This window comes from Lepidochelys olivacea, assembly GCF_965140295.1.
Source record: "Lepidochelys olivacea isolate rLepOli2 genome assembly, chromosome: 14".
NCBI lineage: Eukaryota > Metazoa > Chordata > Testudines > Cheloniidae > Lepidochelys > Lepidochelys olivacea.
In genome coordinates, this window is record NC_140424.1 from 45,997,529 (window position 1) to 46,015,136 (window position 17,608).

A 17,608-nucleotide genomic window follows, 5' to 3' on the forward strand; every position below is an offset into this window, starting at 1 on the left:
GGGAGTGAGGATGGTTGGGGGGAGCCCAGACACTTGGCTGCACTAACCCCCCTGCCTCCCCCCCACACTCACCGAGGGGCCGCGCTCGCCCCGGGGCCCCGGTTTCCCGGATAGACCCTGCAACAGAGAGAGTCAGTGAAACACAGACAGGGCATGGGCACCCATGGGAGAACTCAGTCAGCCAGGGCCCTTCAGGGATCCATAATATACTGTGACGAAGCGGGACTGCTCTTAATGTTTCCTCTGAATATTGTGGGGGTGCCTCAGTTTCCCCTAGGCAGTTCTTAAATATCTAGGGGGTGGGATAAGGGTGTATGATCGTTTCAGAGTCCTAGAGGGCAGGTGTGTGCAGGGGTCTGGACACAGGGAATGGCCGACACCCTGTTTCCTGGCAACTGATGGCCTGGGCCCTTCCCCCCTGCAAGGTGAGAGCTAAAGGGTTGGAGAACAAAGGAATCCAGTGACCTCCTGGCCCGAGAAAGGGACAAAGCCTAGAGGAGGAGGGGCTGGAGGGAGTTTCAGTTTGGGGCTGGCTGGGACATGGAGTGAAGTGCAGACGTGGTTGTCTGGCTCACTGCCCCCCAAAATGGACCCAGCTGAGGGGTCCTGTTCTCTGCACCTGCAAGCTCTGTGTTAGACCATGTTCCTGTCGTTTAATAAACCTCTGTTTTACTGGCTGGCTGAGAGTCCCGTCTGACTGCGGAGTTGGGGGGCAGGACCCTCTGGCTTCCCCAAGATCCTGCCTGGGCAGACTGGCTGTGGGAAGCACACGGAGGGGCAGAGGAGGCTGAATGCTCCGAGGTCAGACCCAGGAAGGGGGAAGCTGTGTGAGCTGTGTGTCCTGCAGACAGGCTGCTCACAGAAAGGAGTCTTCCCCAGAGTCCTGCCTGGCTTTGTAGGGAGCAGTTCCAGAGCATTGCCCAGGGACTCCGTGACATATACCCACCCACAGAAAACACACAGGGACCCCCCATGCCCCACCCAGCTCACACAGGAACCCCTCAGCCAGCCTGGGCCTGGCAGGGATCCCTAACACCCACCCCTGGAACCCACCACCCAGAACCAACCCCCCTCTTAGCCCCCATAAAGACCCCCCCCTCCATGGCTCTGCAGGGCCCTCAACCCCACAGAACCTGCATAGGGATCCCCCAATCCAGGGATCTACAGAGACCCCACCCATAGGACACCCTATTTGCAGCTCTACAGGGACCCCCAACTCCAACCCCCATGGGGAGCCCACCCCACCCAGGGATTTGCAGACACCCCCACCTAGAACCACCCCCTCATCCAGCCCGTCCCTGGAAGACCCTCCCCCACCCCCCAACAGCCTCTCACTCTTAGCTCAGTGGTTTGAGCACTGGCCTGCTAAACCCAGGGTTGTGAGTTCAATCCTTGAGGGGGCCACTTAGGGATCAGGGCAGAAATTGGGGATTGGTCCTGCTTTGAGCAGGGGGTTGGACTAAATGACCTCCTGAGGTCCCTTCCAACCCTGATATTCTATGATTCTGTGATTCACCCAGCCCCACTAGTAAGTCCCAGTTCTGATCCATCCCTGGTGGGTGTCAGCCCCACCCAGCAGAACCTGTACCCCCCCCAAGATCCTCCCAACAGTTTCCCCCATGGGGATGCCTCCTGCAGAGGGAAACAAGGACCCAGCTCCACCGGGGGGCAGTGATGGGGAGCCATGCTGGGGGTGCGCGGAGCCATGATGGAGGGTTACTCACCCGAGCACCCTTCTCACCATTGCTGCCAGGGAATCCAGGGAAGCCCTGAGATCCCTGTGGAGAGAGAAGAGATGGGGTTAGGGGGAGTGCTGGGGGGCAGAGTGGGGGGAAGAGGGGGTAGACCCACCATCCACAGCACTCACCTTCGGGCCTTGCCGTCCTGGGTATCCGGGAAGACCTGGTACGCCCAGCTTCCCCTGCAAGAGAGAGAGAGATGGGATTAGGGGGATGGGACATGGGGCCTTTCCCCACTTGGGGGCACCGGCTCTGATCCAGCCCCAGGGTGGGGGGCTGGCTGTTCAGGGGGGCAGGGAATGGGACACATGGCCTTTCCCCACTTGGGGGCGCTGTCTCCCATCTGGCCCAGGGCAGGGACTGGCTGGCTCAGGGGGCAGGGAACAGGACACATGGGCAGGGGCCCGCTCCCTCATGCTCGGCACTGCCCAGTCCTGCCCCATGCTGTCCAGACTCCTCACCTTCTCTCCCACCAGTCCAAGGGGACCCGGGTCGCCCGAGGGTCCGGTCCGGCCTTTGGGACCTTCCGGTCCATCCTCTCCTCTGGATCCTGGGACACCCACCTCGCCCTGTGGGTGCAGAGAGAATAGAGGGGTGGGTGAGACTGGCATCGCCAGGAGCAGGCGGGCAGCGAGGGGCTCCGGGCATAAACTTACCCTGTCTCCTTTCACCCCGAAGTCGCCCTTGAACCCAGGGAATCCATCCTCACCCTGCACAGACAGACAGACACACCGGTGACAGTCGTACAGCCAGAGAGGTAAGGCCAGAAGGAACCAGCAGCTCAGCCGGTCCGATCTCCAGTATGTCACAGGCCACCAGCCCCACCCTGCCCCCACACACGAACCCAGCACACGAGATAAGACCAAAGTGCCACAGCCCCGGGGAGACTGGACTGTTACAGAGAATGGGGGGGCCGAGGGGCACCAGGGCCTGAGACTCTGCAATGGCAGGGAAAGGGTTAAGTGAGAGACACCCCCCCAGATAATCCTGGCCAGTGACCCACCCCTGGCTGCAGGGGAAGGTGAACCCCCCAGGTCACTGCCAGTCTGACCATACGGGGGGGGGTGTGGGGGGGTGTGAATTCCTGCCTAACCCCACCCACGGCAATCAGCTGTACCCTGCACATGAATGCAAGGACCAGCCAGCCACGCCCATGGGGGAGATAATGCTGGGTGCCCCCTCAGCACCCGGCCCTCCCTGCCCAGGTCCCATCTCCAGCTGGGCCTGGCCCTGACGCTGCAGAGGGAGGAGAGTTAAAACAAAAAACACAGAATACACTGGGGAGGGGGAAATCCCTTCCTGACCCCTGGTCAGGGATCCGCAGCTAGGGAGAGATGTGCACTATTCCCCCAGCCTGGCACGAGGGGCCGCCATGCACCATTACCCCACCTGGCACTAGGGGGCACTGTGCACCGTTCCCCCAGCTTAGCACTAGGGTGCGCTGTGCACCGTTCCCCCAGCTTAGCACTAGGGTGCGCTGTGCACTGTTCCCCCAGCCTGGCACTAGGGGGTGCCGTGCACCAGTTCCCCAGCTGGGCACTAGGGAGTGCTGTGTGCCATTCCCCCAGCCTGGCACTAGGGGGCACCGTGCACCATTCCCCCAGCCGGGCACTAGGGGGCACCGTGCACCATTCCCCCAGCCGGGCACTAGGGGGCACCGTGCACCAGTTTCCCAGCTGGGCACTTGGGAGTGCTGTGTGCCATTCCCCCAGCCTGGCACTAGGAGGCACTGTGCGCCATTCCCCCAGTCTAGCAGTAGGGGATGCTGTCCACCGTTCCCCCAGCATGGCACTAGGGGGCACCGTACACTATTCCCCAAGCCTGGCACTAGGGGGTGCCGTGCGCCATTCCCCCAGCCTGGTACTAGGGGGCGCCGTGCACCAGTTCCCCAGCTGGGCACTAGGGGGCACCATGCATCATTCCCCTGCCTGGCATTAGGGGGTTCTGTGTGCAATTCCCGCAATCTGGCACAAGGGGGTGCCGTGCACCAGTTCCCCAGCCAGGCACTAGGGGGCGCCATGCATCATTCCCCTGCCTGGCATTAGGGGGTTCTGTGTGCAATTCCCCCAATATGACACTAGGGGGTGCTGTGCGCGGTTTCCCCAGCCAGGCACTAGGGGGTGCTGTGCAGTGCTGCCAGCATCATGTCTGACCTGCGGTTGAGGGTTAGGGAAGCAGAACTCACCTTCTCACCCTTGTGACCCTTCAGTCCCCGAATTCCATCCACGCCCTGGGAGAGACGGGGAGAGTTCAACAGGGTGAGCTGCACTACAGAGACCAGCCACAGATCTAGGCAGAGAACCCAGGAGTCCTGGCTCCCAGCCCCCCCACTCTAACCCACTGGACCCCACTCCCCTCCCCGAGGTGGGGACAGAACCCAGGAGTCCTGGCCCCCAGCCCCCCGGTCTAACCCACTAGACCCCAATCCCCTCCCAGAGCTGGGATAGAACCCAGGAGTCCTGGCTCCCACTGGCTACAATCCTCTTGTCTTGTTTTCCACTCTAGCCAGAATCCTCTTCTCCCCTTGAGGGGCAGGGACCTCCTGGCTGCACCCATCCTTGCTAAGAATTGTGGGTAATATCCCAGTCCCAGAGAGTCACGCCAAGTCCTGGGACCAATCAGCCCCTTACCTTCACACCACGTGGGCCTGGGTAGCCAATTGGACCTTGGGGACCAGACGGACCCTGCAATGGAGAGAAATCAGACCAATCACAGGGGAGAGTCGCTGGGGTCCCTGCTCCCTACTAGGGGGGCTTAGAATCAGGGATGGGAGAAATGTCACCCCACCAACCTGGGGGCTCTGACCCCTGCATCTTGGGGGACAGGGTCTTAGCACCTCACCCCTAGCACCTGGGGGGTTGTGACTTGGCCTCCGAAATCTGAAAGGGCTAGGACTGGGGGCGGGGGGGGGGCTCAACCCCAGTGTCTGAGGGAGATGGGGATATTGGGGTCGGGGGGGACGACGGGAAGGGGCAGGAGCGGACGTTATCCCCTTACCTGGTTACCTTTGGTTCCCGGCGGACCTTCCTTCCCCGGATGCCCCTGAGAGGGAGGGAATGGGAAAGGGAAAAGACAGAGAGGGATGAATCATTAACACCAGCATCACAGCACTTAACCCCTGGGCATTGCTCTGTCCCCCTGCCTAGGGAGCTACCCCAACATCCCACCCCCCGCTCCTGCGGAAAGGGCACTGCCCCCTGCCTGTGGGGCAGGAATAGCCCTCGTCTGCCCAGCTCTGACCTGAACTTCTTTAACCAAGTGTTGGGGGACACCTGGCCTGCTCAGTGGTACGGGCTCACTTCCTGTTAAACATGGCCACCAGGACCTCACCCCATGAGCGGGGGTGCGAGTGGGGGGCCAACAGTGAGTGGTACGGGCTCACTTCCTGTTAAACATGGCCACCAGTCATTGCCCCAAAGCGGGGAGGGGGCACTGCTCAAGAGCATCTCTGTGATGAGGGGGCTGTGACGAAATGGGACTGTTCTTAATGTTTCCTCTGAATAGCGTGGGGGTGCCTCAGTTTCCCTAGGCAGTTCTTAAGTATCTAGGGGGTGGGATAAGGGTGTACGATCGTTGCAGAGCCCTAGAGGGCAGGTGTGTGCAGGGGTCTGGACACAGAGAATGGCCGACACCCTGTTTCCTGGCAACTGATGGCCTGGGCCCTTCCCCCCTGCAAGGTGAGAGCTAAAGGGTTGGGGAACAGAGAGAACAGGTGCCCTCCTGTCCCGGGAAGGGGACAAAGCCCAGAGGAGGAGGGGCTGGAGGGAGTTTCAGTTTGGGGCTGGCTGGGACATGGAGTGAAGGGCAGACGGGGTTGTCTGGCTCACTGCCCCCCAAAATGGACCCAGCTGAGGGGTCCTGTTCTCTGCACCTACAAGCTCTGTGTTAGACCATGTTCCTGTCCTCTAATAAACCTTCTGTGTTACTGGCTGGTTGAGAGTCCCGTCTGACTGCGGAGTTGGGGGGCAGGACCCTCTGGCTTCCCCAGGACCCCGCCTGGGCGGACTCGCTGTGGGAAGCGCACAGAGGGGCAGAGGAGGCTGAATGCTCCGAGGTCAGACCCAGGAAGGTGGAAGCCGGGTGAGCTGTGTGTCCTGCAGACAGGCTGCTCACAGGAAGGCGACTGCCCCAGAGTCCTGACTGGCTTCATGGGGAGCAGTTCCAGAGCATCGCCCGGGGACTCCGTGACAGGGGCCTCTACAGGAAATATATGAGCTGACTTCCTGTTAAGCATGGCTGCCCCACCCTTGCACCCATGCCAAGGTCAGGCCAGACGTCAAGAGGAAATGGCACTGGCCCACTTCCTGTAAAACATGGCTGCCGGGCTTTCGCCCCAGGGGCAGGAGGGAGCCATGCCGTGCAGGATGCCAATAGTATGGGCTCACTTCCTGTTAAATATGGCCGCCGTATTGCCATTCTGGGGCTGGGGGAGTCTGGGGGCCAGGGTGCTAGGAGGAGAGGGTAGAAGGAAGGAGAGGAGGAGCTGGGGTGAGCAGGTTACTCACGGGAGGCCCATCGGACCCCGGCATGCCGGGGAGGCCAGGTTTGCCTCTGGGGCCCTGCAGAGAGAGGGAGAAAAGCAGAGCTAAGAGCTGGCAGAGCAGAGACCCTCAGTGTGTGAGCCAGGCTGGTACGGGGGTGGGGGCTACACAACACCAGGGGAGCAAGGGAGGTTTGGGGCACTCACCTTCTCTCCGGGGGGCCCCATAGCACCTTGTGGGCCGGGCAATCCCTGAAAGAGAGACACATAGTCAGATCCAGCCCCCACTCCCCACCCAGAGCCAGGGAGAGACTCCAGGAGTCGCTCCCAGCTCCCCCTGCTCTAATCCACTGGACCCCACTCCCCACCCAGAGCGGGGACGCAACCCAGGAGTCCTGACTCCCAGCCCCACTGGACCCCGAGTCCCCAGAGCTGGGCTGTTTCAGGGCAAGGGTATTCCTTACCTGGGTGCCTGGAGTTCCCTGCTGACCTGGGGGGCCTGGCTCGCCTTGCGGCCCCTGTAACAGTCAGACACAACTGCAGTTAGAACCAGAACGACCTGCATGTTATACAGAAGGGAGAGAGGGCACTGCTGTAGGGGAAGTTCACAACACTGGGATCACTAGATGGGGGCACTGCTATAGGGGAAGCTTGCAGCACCAGAGACCCCATTTAGGGCACTGCTGTAGGAGAAGCTCGCAGCACTGGAGTCCCTGACTTGGGGCACTGCTGTAGGGGAAGCTCACAGCACTGGCGTCCCTGGGTGGGCCAACCCAGTCCATAGCAGGACCTGGCAGCGCAGACAGACAGACAGACAGACAGCCGTGCCGACTCACCAGGTTCCCTTTGGGCCCGATGGGACCATCTATGCCACGCACGCCCTGCAGAGGAGACAGACAGACAGATGGAGGTTAATGTGGTGGGGGTCATGGGGGGCTGGGGGAATTGAGATGCCATGTGTGGCACTTACCAGAGGCCCGGGGATCCCTGGTGGGCCTTTGGGTCCAAGCAAACCTCTGGGTCCCTGCAGGGAGGGGAGAGACCCGAGTTAGTGAGGCTGTAGGGACTAAGCTGGGCCTGGGTCCCCCACCAGGGCTGCGGGGGGAGCCAGCAATTGCCCCCCCCAGCCCAGCAAACAGCAGCACACGTGCACCCAGACATGCACACCCTGAACCAGCCCACGCTCCCGGCACCACACTGAGCAAGCAACACATAAGCCCTGGGCTGAGGACCCCATGAGGACGCTGCTCCGTGGTGCAGACCCTGCTCCTGCTCCGATCCCAGACCCTGTGGCCTGGGCCATGTGCTGGGGTGAAACCCCAGAGCATCCTGGGACACGGCGCTAAGACCCCTCAGTTTCACTGCAACGAGACGCCGCGGGCGCCCGTATTAGGAGACGCTGGGCCCTTGTGGAGTCTGCCAGGGGCAGGCACAGAGGGACCCCACAGGCCAGTTCCTCAGCTGGTGTTGCTCTGTCCCCGACGCCCGGCCCCAGACAGCTCATCCATCCACCCCGCGGGTAGCAAGGGCTAACCCCCAAACAGCTTCCGGAGGCTTGCCCAAAAGGGAACTGCTCTCGGGGAAGAGCGTTCTGGGTGACGGGGATACGGGCACCATGTGGGAATGTTCACACCACTCAGGCTCTCGATAAACTTCAGAGAGTCCAGACACTTGCATTTGTCCTGGGTTTTACTACCAAATACCCCAGGAGAGAGGATTTTGGTGGGTTCTCATCCTCCCCCCACCCCAGGCTGTAGCTTTTCCAAACAGCGTCAAATCTGTAAATGTAACAGAGCCGCAAGAGCGGGGAAGGGACAGGAGAAAAGAGAAAACAAACCCCAACCCTGCCCTAACACCAACGCCAACCCCAACCGCAACCGCAACTCCAACGTCCACCCCAACCCTATTGCCGACCACAACCCTAACGCCAACTCCAACGCCAAGCCCACCCCACTGTCAACTCCCACTCTAAGCCTAACGCCAACCCTAACCCCAACCCTAGGACCAACTCCAACACCAATCTCAGCCCTCACGCCAATGCCAGCCCCAATACCAACACCTAGCCCAATCCTAGTGCCAGCCCCGATCCCTGCCTGGGTCCCATTTTCCAAACTGATCTGTCAGAGTGTTCCCTGCACTAGTCGGCGCTCCCCTGTCGAAAGCTGGCTGCAGTCCCATCCCATGGCTCCCCAACAGCAGGGCCTTAGCACCCCCAGTTTTCAGCTCACCCCTCACGGTGTCTTCAGGGACCCAGGCTGGGATTTTCAAATTGAGTCTAGGGCCCCAACTGGATCCCTTCCACGCCGTGCCAACCCTTGGCTATATCCTGCCAATTTCAAACTCCTCCCCTCCACACTGCCAGCTCCTGAGGCACCAAGGAGTCCAGTCCCGGCAATACCGGGAGCAATACCGGGAGCCGGGGGCACAGGAGAGGGGGCAGTTTGGACATAAGTGGGAGCAGATGGAGGTTTGGGGATAAACCATTAACTGGCTTGTTTCTGCTGAAGTGAGGGGGGTGAAGCAGTTAACGTTGAGCTTTGATTTTGCCATCAGTAGGTTGAATGGTTAATGGTGATTTTATGGAGAGGGGTTAGCACAGGGGTGGGCAAACTATGGCCCGCGGGCCGTGTCCAGCCCGTCAGACCTTTTAATCCGGCCCTCGAGCTCCCGTCGGGGAGCGGGGTCGGGGGCTTGCCCCTCTCTGCGCGTGCCATGGCTCTGCGTGGCTCCCGGAAGCAGCGGCATGCCCCCCTCCGGCTCCTGCATGTAGGGGCAGCCAGGGGGTGCCTCAGGCTGCCCCCGCCCCAAGCGTTGCCCCCGCAGCTCCCATTGGCCGGGAACCGCAGCCAGTGGACGCTGCAGGGGTGGCGTCTGCGGACAGAGCAGCACGCAGAGCCACACGGCCGGTGCCACGCCTCCGCAAAGGACCCGGAGCGGGGACATGCCACTGCTTCCGGGAGCTGCACCCCCAGAGCCTGCACCCCTGACCTCCTTCCGTGCCCCAACCCCCTGCCCCAGCCCTGATCCCCCTCCCGCCCTCCGAACCCCTTGGTCCCAGCCTGGAGCCCCCTTCTGCACCCCAAACCCCTCATCCCTGGCCCCACCCCAGAGCCCTCACCCCCTCCTGCACCCCAAGCCCCATTTTCATGAGCATTCATGGCCTGCCATACAATTTCCATATCCAGATATGGCCCTCAGGCCACAAAGTTTGCTCACCCCTGGGTTAACAACACAGAGCTGAGAGCCAAGGGGCTGAGAATCAAGGCTCTGCTGGGGCAGTTGCCTGCCCTCAGAGCAGTGGATTCAGACAGGGCCAGAACAGGGAGGATTGTGGGGCCCAATTCCATGGAGTGTAGGGGGAGTAAATCCCTGGCGGGGGGTGGGTGGGGAGAACAGGGTAAATGGGGCCCTGATTATCCCTCTGCACCACCCTGGGGAGCTGCCCCCTCTCGCACTGGCACAAGCTCCTGCTGCCTGCCTGGCAGGGAGGGGACGTACCGGTTCTCCAGGGAGCCCTCTGGGGCCGACCTCTCCATCGTCTCCCTGGGGGAAGAGAAAAAGGGGGTGAGGCAGAGAACGGGGAGGGGAGCAAGCTCAGCTCCCCCACAGCCATCCCTGCTCCCCGTTTCCAGATCCCTCTGCTCCCCCCACCTCCAGCCCCCTCCATCACCCCATTCCCCTTCTCCATATTCCCCACAGCTCTCCCACATCTCCCTCCCCGGGGAGCCACCCCAGCTCCCCTCAGTCTCCCTCCCACGCCCCCTCCCCAACCCTCCAGTGAGCAGTTACTCATAGAATCATAGAATATCAGGGTTGGAAGGGACCCCAGAAGGTCATCTAGTCCAACCCCCTGCTCAAAGCAGGACCAATTCCCAGTTAAATCATCCCAGCCAGGGCTTTGTCACTCACCCGCTGTCCGTCCTCACCAGGGGGGCCTGGGATGCCCTGGGAACCCGTCTCACCCTGCGGGGACAAAGCCTTGGATCAGCTGGGCGGGCGGGTGGGGAGCCATGGGGGTTGTGTACGTGGGATGCGCAGGTGCTTGGGGGGTGGCCGTGTGTGTGATGGGGACGCGGCTGTATGTGCCGTGGGGGTGACTGTGTAATTGCAGGGGGGTGGGGGTGCATTGCAAACGTGCCGGATGTGTATGTGTTGGGCTGTGAGCTGCGTGCAGCTGTGTTGTTGTGCGCAATTGCAGATGTGCTGTGTGTATTGTTGCGTATCTGAGTGTGTGCACACAGTTAGGAGAGCGTTGTTGTGTGCGCGGTTGTAGCTATGTGGCTGTGTGATTGCACACACCTGGCTGCACAAGTGCGCTGGGGAGGCTGCGCGTCTACTGCACGGTGCGGTGTGTTTGTGGTGACACGGCTGCGGGGGGGTGTGTGCAGGAGGTGTCTAGCGTTCCGCGTGGCTGTGTGCGTTGCACAAGTTGCGTAAGACTGTGCGTAGATTCTGAGGCCAGAAGGGCTCGGCTGCCCCTGCGTTGCTCCGGCCGCTGGTCTGCCCTGAAACAAGCCCGGCGGGAACTAGAGTGCGTATATCTGTGTGTGTAGACACGCGTGTGCGTGCGGGTAGGGCGGCGGCTCTGGCCGTGTGGTGTACGGTTGTGTGTCTGTGTGTGTATCAATGCTCAGAGGGGGGTGCTCAATTGTGTAACACACACATGGGCTGGCCAGAACTGACCGCGGGGCGGCCCCATCTCTCAGGGAGATCCCAACAGTGTACCAGGACCGGGCCCCCCCTGCTCCCCGCACCACGAGGCCCCCGGCCAACATGACTCACCCTGTACCCCTTGTCCCCCGGCAGCCCCGGCAACCCGTCAAAGCCTCGGTCGCCCTGCGGAGAGAAGCACAGAACAGCTCCCTGAGCCAGCACACCCCAGCTGGGGAGACACCCCCGTAGGACCCCCTCCCAGGTCACCCCATCCCCGGGAGGTGGGCTGCAATTCCCCACTGGGAACAAGGGTGGGCCTGTCACGCACAGGCCCCCGGGATCCTTGTTCTGAAGCAGTGATGTTCCCACACAGAATGGGAGGGTCGCTGGTTGAGTTAGTGGGTCTCCAACGTGCTAGAGTGGATCACTGGTGCACGAGGATCACCACGCTGCATGGGTGGGTTACCAGGACAGTGCATCACCAGGAGATTCGTGCATGCTCTGAGTGGATCACTCACACAGCAAATGACTAGATCGCTAATGGATCATCATGCTGAATGAGTGAGTTGCTGGAAGAGTGGATTACCACTGGATTCATGGATAAATAGCTCAGGTGATCTAGTGATCTTCAGTGCCTTCACCTCATGGACTATTGGTGGATTTCCAGGGGTGGTGACCTAGTGGATTACCAGCAACGCAACCTACTGGATCAACACTGCTACAGCCCAGTGGGTCACCAGAGCAGTGACCTACTGGATCATCTGTGGATCTACAGTGCTGGGACCTAGTGGATCACCAGCCCAAGGAGGCCAGGCCCTGATTGGTCCCCCGGGCAGGCTCACACCCAGTGCCTTGTCCACGGAAGCCATGACCCTGTTACCTTAACACCAGGCTCCCCGGGCATCCCCCGAGCGCCGTCAGCTCCAGCACGACCCTGCCAGAGAGAGACAGAGACGGGATGAGAGGCGGCTCGCCGGGCACAGACCTGCCCCCACCCTGGGGTATCCCCACCAGGATCCACACACTTACCCTCCTTCCAGGCTTCCCCGGGGGGCCAGACAGGCCCTGCGGCCCGCGGGGTCCCTACAGAGAAAAAGGGAGGGAAAGGGTGAGCAGAGCTTCCCGCACAAGCCGCTTGGGCAGGGAGGAGAAGAGGGAGATACGGGGGTGGGAGCTCTCCAGGGCCGAGGGGCTAATGCGGGAGTCTGGGGGCTCAGATCAGGGTTAGGCTCCAGGGTGGGACGGGGCTCCTGGGGTCAGACAGGGGGGTTCTTCCCCAGTGTCTGAGGGGTTAATGAGGGGTGGGGTGACAGAGAGTGGTAACAAAGGGTAAACAGAGGGGCGGGCGGCAGCGACCCCGGCTCTGGGTCAGGGTTATAAGTCACAGGAGCCTGGGATCCAAACAGCCCAGAAGAAATCCAGCATCGGAACCAGGGGTCAGAGGTCGCTTGCTAGCGTTAGGGGTTAGACGTCAAGGTCAGGGGCCACTGATCGTGAGTTAGGGTCACAGAACAGAGGTTGGGGTCACGGGTCATTCACGCTGGTCAGGGGCCAATGATTGGGAGTAAGGGTCAGAGACCAGGGTCATGGGCTGGGGAGAGAGGTCATGGTGAAGGGGTCAGGGGTCATGGTGAAGGGGTCAGGGACTGGGGTCAGAGGTCAGGGACTGGGGTCAGAGTGAAGGGGTCAGAGGTCAGTGGCTGAGGTCAGAGGTCAGTGACAGGGGTCATGTCCATGGGTCGGAGCAAGAGGTCAGGGCAGGAGCCAGGGGTCAGAGTCGGGGTCGTGCTGGGCTCCAACCCCCCGATCTCCTGCCAAGGCCAAGCCTGTTACCTGGGGTCCGAAGTCTCCGGCTTCCCCCTTCAGCCCGGGGCCCCCTGGCTGCCCCTGGAATGAGACAGCAGAGCAGAGGGGGTTACCTGGGGGCAGCACGTGGGCTCAGGGCCACAACCCTCCCCACAATCTCCCCAGGGCGCTGGGACCCACAGAACCCGGGGACGTGAAATTCCAGTGACACCAGCCCCACTCCCTGCCCCACATCCCGGGGCGCTGGGACCCACAGAACCCGGGGATGTGAAACTCCAGTGACCACAGCCCCACATGCCCAGAGCACGGGGAACACAAGGACATGAAGCCCTAGTGACTCCAGCACTCTGTGTCCCAAACCCCAGGGACAAGCCAACACGTTCCCCCTAAGCCCTGACACCCGCCCCCACATCCCCAGAGCACCAGCCATCAAGCGATGCCTCCTCCCAACCCCGGCCCAGAGCAGGTACCTACCAGGGGCCCAGGCCGGCCAGTGTATCCCATGGGTCCCGGGGGGCCACGCAGGGCCATCTAGGGGGGAGAGAGGAGAAGGAGAATTAGACTGCAGCAAGCCAGGATCCCCGCCAAACACAGAACAAAGCAGGGAATAAGGGGTGGGACTAGAACAGGGCTGAGCCGGAAACATGGGGATCCAGAGAATTATTGGGACTTGGGGGGTAAGAACAGGGTCCCAGTTGGGGATCTAAGAGGGGAATAAAACATGAATTTATCAGCATCTATAGACTGGAGGGAAAACAGTGACACTCATGTTCTAGAAGAGAAGCTACAGACTTACTGGGGTTTTAGGAAAAAGCACATTGTGATGTCAGCAGGGTTCTAGAAGGGGACAAGCATGGTCCTAGCATGTTTGATGGGGGTTCTAGAGGGGTGACAAGGTGGGGCCTCATTGGAGTTCTAGAAAAGGAGAAATTGTGATTTGATCAGCACTCAGGAGGGTTAATAAGGTTTGAAGGGAAGATCAATCAAATCACAGTCTTAAGGCAATGATCCATGATAGTCTTGGGGTTCTAGAAATGCAGTAAAATGTTTTGTTACACTTGCAAGGGTTCTAGGTGGGCACAGACTGTAACCCCCATGGTTCCAGGAGAGCAGTTGATTGTAATCTCGTCTGGGTTCTAGAAGGGCAGGGATGTTGTTGAAGAGCTACTTAACCATAACGTTATAAATGAATCTAGAAGGGCAACGAACAGGGATCTGCTGAGATTCTAGAAAGGTGACAAACCATTATCCTGCAGTTCTAGAGTGGCAGTAAATTGTGACCTTGGGGAAGCTCTGGAAGGGCACTGACCACTATGTGGTATGGAATCTTAAAGAGCAATAAAAGAGTGATCCTTAACATGGTTCTAGAAAGATAATAAATTGTGATCCCACTAAGGTTCTGGGATCGAGAACCCACTGAGGTTCTGGGTAATCAAGAACCCAGATACCCATTTGGTATCTGGGTTCTCGATTACCAAATTTATCAGGGCTCCAGGGTAGGAGATAAGGCAGGATCTTTTCCTACCCTGACCCGGCCCAACTCTCCCTGCCCTGTCTCCACTTTAGACTTACCCGGGCTTGCTGTAAAATGGCCTGCGCTTGTGCCTCTTGTGCGGACACCGCGGGCCCCTTGTCTCCACCGCTGCTCCCAAACCGAAACTGGGGGAGGAAAGACAAACCTTCAGGTGTGAAAATCACACTGCCGCCATCCCTGAACTCACACTGCCCTCCCAGAACTGGGCTCCTGGGAGACATACCCGGAGCCCTCCCTTGAGCTCCAGAGCCCAAGGCCTGCTCTGTCCTTCACACGTCACGATGCCGGGGGGCGAGGGAGGGGGGGAAGCAGATCACATTGCCAGAGCTCCCCTGGCCTGTTGTATTTTCCCAGAGATTTGCTGCAACCTATCCAATTCCAGGCTGCATTCCTGGTACTCTCCCTTCTCGTCTAGACTCACACATATCCACTGCATGCTCTACGATTCTAGGTAATACTACCAGAGTGCCCATTTCTGTTCCATACACAGATAAGCGCACCGTGTAGGCTTGCTAGTTTCAGGTAATGCTATCAGGGTTCACCCTTCTATTCTAGACTCCCTGCATCATCTTTGGTTCTAGATAATGCTATTAACACTAGCCTTTCTGTTCTTAACTCACTGTGCTCTCCAGTTCTAGATCACGCTACGAGAGCTCTCCCTTCTATCCTAAATTCCCATATCCCTATTATATTATCTACATTTCCAGAGAACAGCACCAGAGTCTCCCTGTCCTGTTCTAGATTCCACACAGGCCCATCCACTGTGCAATCTCCAGTTCTAGATCACAGGTTTTTCTTCTAATCTAGACCTAGACATCTTTTCTGGTTTTAGGTAATATTTGTAGAATCCATCTTGTCTGTTAGAGATTTATACTCTAAGATGCCTCTGTTTTAGGAGTTACTCTCTGGGTTCTACATTCAAATAGCCCCACTACATACTAACCAGGACTAGCTAAGAGAATCAGCCTCCTCTTTCCCATATCTTAGATGCTCACAGATCCACTCTAAAATCTTCAGTTCTAGATCACAGTACTAGAGTTCCCCTTTTTGGTTTAGACTTCAGCTGACCCACTGTATCCTCCCCAGTTCTACCATCTCTGTTCTCTCATCCCTTTTAGATTCCTACAGGTCCATCTATCCTCTCTGGTTCTAGGCCATGCTATCAGAGTTCCTCTTGTTTTACTCTAGACCCCGCAAGCCCACTGTATAGGCTACAGTATTAGGTATCTGAGTTCTTGAGCCCCATAGACCCATTTTATCATCTACCAGTTCTGGATACTGCTATCTGAGCCCCATGCCTGCCCTAGATTTCCACAGACACATCATATTGTCCCTAGTTCTAGGTAACACAGTGAGAGTCTTCCTTGATTTATTCAAGACCCACAAACCCACATTATCCTTTCTGGTTCTAGATCACACAAATTAGTTCTCCTGATCTTATTCTAGACCTCAGAGCCCCCACCTTCCATATACTTCCTTGTTCCAGCTCCCACAAGTATTTCGTCTAGTTTTATTCTAGAGCCCACAGAGCCACCCCAGGTCTAGGTCACCCTATCAGCACCTTCCCCTGCTGTTCTAGACCCTAGTCAGCCTGTGTTAGCCCATTCCATTCCAGACTGCAGCAGCCCCATCATTAACCCATCAAACACCTCCTCACTCACCGGGAGCATGAGGGACGTGCCAGGGGGTCCAGGCATCCCATCCGAGCCAGGGAGACCTGAACGGCCAGGAGGACCCTGTTGGAGGGAGACGCAGAGCGGGAGGTTATTGCACGGGGACGGGGCCTGCGATCTTCCCCTCAGACAGTGCTGCTGCTGCCCCTGCACGTCTCAGCAACCACAGCCCCTCCAGCGCTGCACCCATCTTCCCCACACACAGTGCCAGCCTCATATTCTCCCAACACCCTGACACACACTGGCCTTGCCGGGATCTCTGGCCTGCCTCCAAACACCCCAGGCCATCGGCGCTGTGTATGCACACGCATGCACAATCCCACACGCTAATGCTTGCACACTCCCAGGTACTCACACGCCCGGCGCCTTCCCCAGCCAAGGGGGCACAATGACATCCCACCCCAGCACACATTCGCACCTCACCATGCAAACTCACGTTCACTCCTCCCTTGGAAGGGGGGCCGTGGTCTCCCCAAGAGCTGGTGCTGGACCCCCAACCCCTGCCGTGGGGCCAGGTTCCAGCTCGCACTCACCCTCTCACCAGGATCTCCTGGGGGGCCCGGAGGGCCCTGTGTGCCCGGCGGCCCTGATATGCCCTGAGGAAACACATGAGAGACACACAGTGAGGTTAATGCACCAGCAGGGGGATCTGCCCCCGGCCCCAGAGCATCCCCCAGAACTCCCCGGACGGACAAACAGACAGGCTCTTACCGCAGGTCCCTCAGGGCCGGGGGGGCCCTCCACCAGCATTCCCTGCAGAACAAGAGGCAGAGAGCAGGGTTACGCCACCGACAGGCCCAGGTGGGGCAAGGGCAGAGTGGGCCCGGGGTGGGGAGCGATAAAGCCCCCACCTGAGGAGGCCTTGGACAGACACAGCCCCTGGCCAGGAGGCATCCTAGAGAGACTGGGGACTGCCCAGGTGAGTTTGAAAAGGGGGAAGGTCTCCCGGCTCATCCACACCCCTCGCCCACTCCCCCCATCAGGAGAGACGGCCACTGGCTGTGCACACACGACTGGGCACCCTCCCACGCACATAGACATCTACTAACACAAACATGCAAATACAGTGGCATGCATGCACCAGAGTGTGCAAATACACACAGACACACACGCCGTGGTGCGTAACAGATGCACACACATGGGAACTAACACCTACACGCAAACTAGATGTGCACTCACAGGCACTCACAAATACACATTTGCACACGCATACACAATTGTGCAAGCACCGACAGACAGGTACAAAGGTGAATCTGCAGGCAGAGGCCTGTGCAAACTCATGCACACACTCAGGGGCACATGCAACATATGTGCACACACATGATTCTTCCCCCTGGAAGTGTGACAATACATATATGCTTGTTCACACAGGTGTGCGGGGTCACGCACACATGTCCCATCCTGCCGTGCGCACCCTGCCCCCCTGCACACATACACTCGTCTGTGCCTATCATCACACGATAGATCACTACGTCCATCGCACAGACACACAACCCCGGGGGGGCTCCAGGCCCAGATGACCTGTGACGGGGCATTCAGGGCGTGCTGATCCCTGAATACGGCAGGGGCTGAGACAGGACAGGAGGAGTTGGGGGGGGGCTCTGTCCCATGCACAGCAGGATATCCTGCTCCTGCCACAGGGTGCATTGGGGGCTGCATGGGGGTGGGGCACCCCAGGGCCCGGACTATGCAGAAATGGGCAACGTCCAGGCATGGACAATGG

General features: G+C 59.4%; 1 protein-coding gene across 1 annotated transcript in view; it reads right to left on the minus strand.

Moving 5' to 3' along the window:
• COL11A2 (collagen type XI alpha 2 chain) overlaps positions 1-17,608 on the minus strand; it is a 77,350-nt gene that overhangs the window by 33,671 nt on the left and 26,071 nt on the right. Inside the window, exons 11-34 of the mRNA XM_084648126.1 lie at positions 16,597-16,638; positions 16,419-16,481; positions 15,874-15,948; positions 14,251-14,337; positions 13,153-13,209; positions 12,706-12,759; positions 11,902-11,955; positions 11,753-11,806; positions 11,002-11,055; positions 10,129-10,182; positions 9,718-9,762; positions 7,190-7,243; positions 7,056-7,100; positions 6,684-6,737; positions 6,427-6,471; positions 6,245-6,298; positions 4,737-4,781; positions 4,370-4,423; positions 3,925-3,969; positions 2,396-2,449; positions 2,201-2,308; positions 1,868-1,921; positions 1,725-1,778; positions 73-117 (exon numbers count right to left, since the gene is read on the minus strand). Coding sequence (XP_084504252.1) covers positions 73-117; positions 1,725-1,778; positions 1,868-1,921; positions 2,201-2,308; positions 2,396-2,449; positions 3,925-3,969; positions 4,370-4,423; positions 4,737-4,781; positions 6,245-6,298; positions 6,427-6,471; positions 6,684-6,737; positions 7,056-7,100; positions 7,190-7,243; positions 9,718-9,762; positions 10,129-10,182; positions 11,002-11,055; positions 11,753-11,806; positions 11,902-11,955; positions 12,706-12,759; positions 13,153-13,209; positions 14,251-14,337; positions 15,874-15,948; positions 16,419-16,481; positions 16,597-16,638 — 1,350 coding nt within the window. The remainder of the gene's footprint in view (positions 1-72; positions 118-1,724; positions 1,779-1,867; positions 1,922-2,200; positions 2,309-2,395; positions 2,450-3,924; positions 3,970-4,369; positions 4,424-4,736; positions 4,782-6,244; positions 6,299-6,426; positions 6,472-6,683; positions 6,738-7,055; positions 7,101-7,189; positions 7,244-9,717; positions 9,763-10,128; positions 10,183-11,001; positions 11,056-11,752; positions 11,807-11,901; positions 11,956-12,705; positions 12,760-13,152; positions 13,210-14,250; positions 14,338-15,873; positions 15,949-16,418; positions 16,482-16,596; positions 16,639-17,608) is intronic.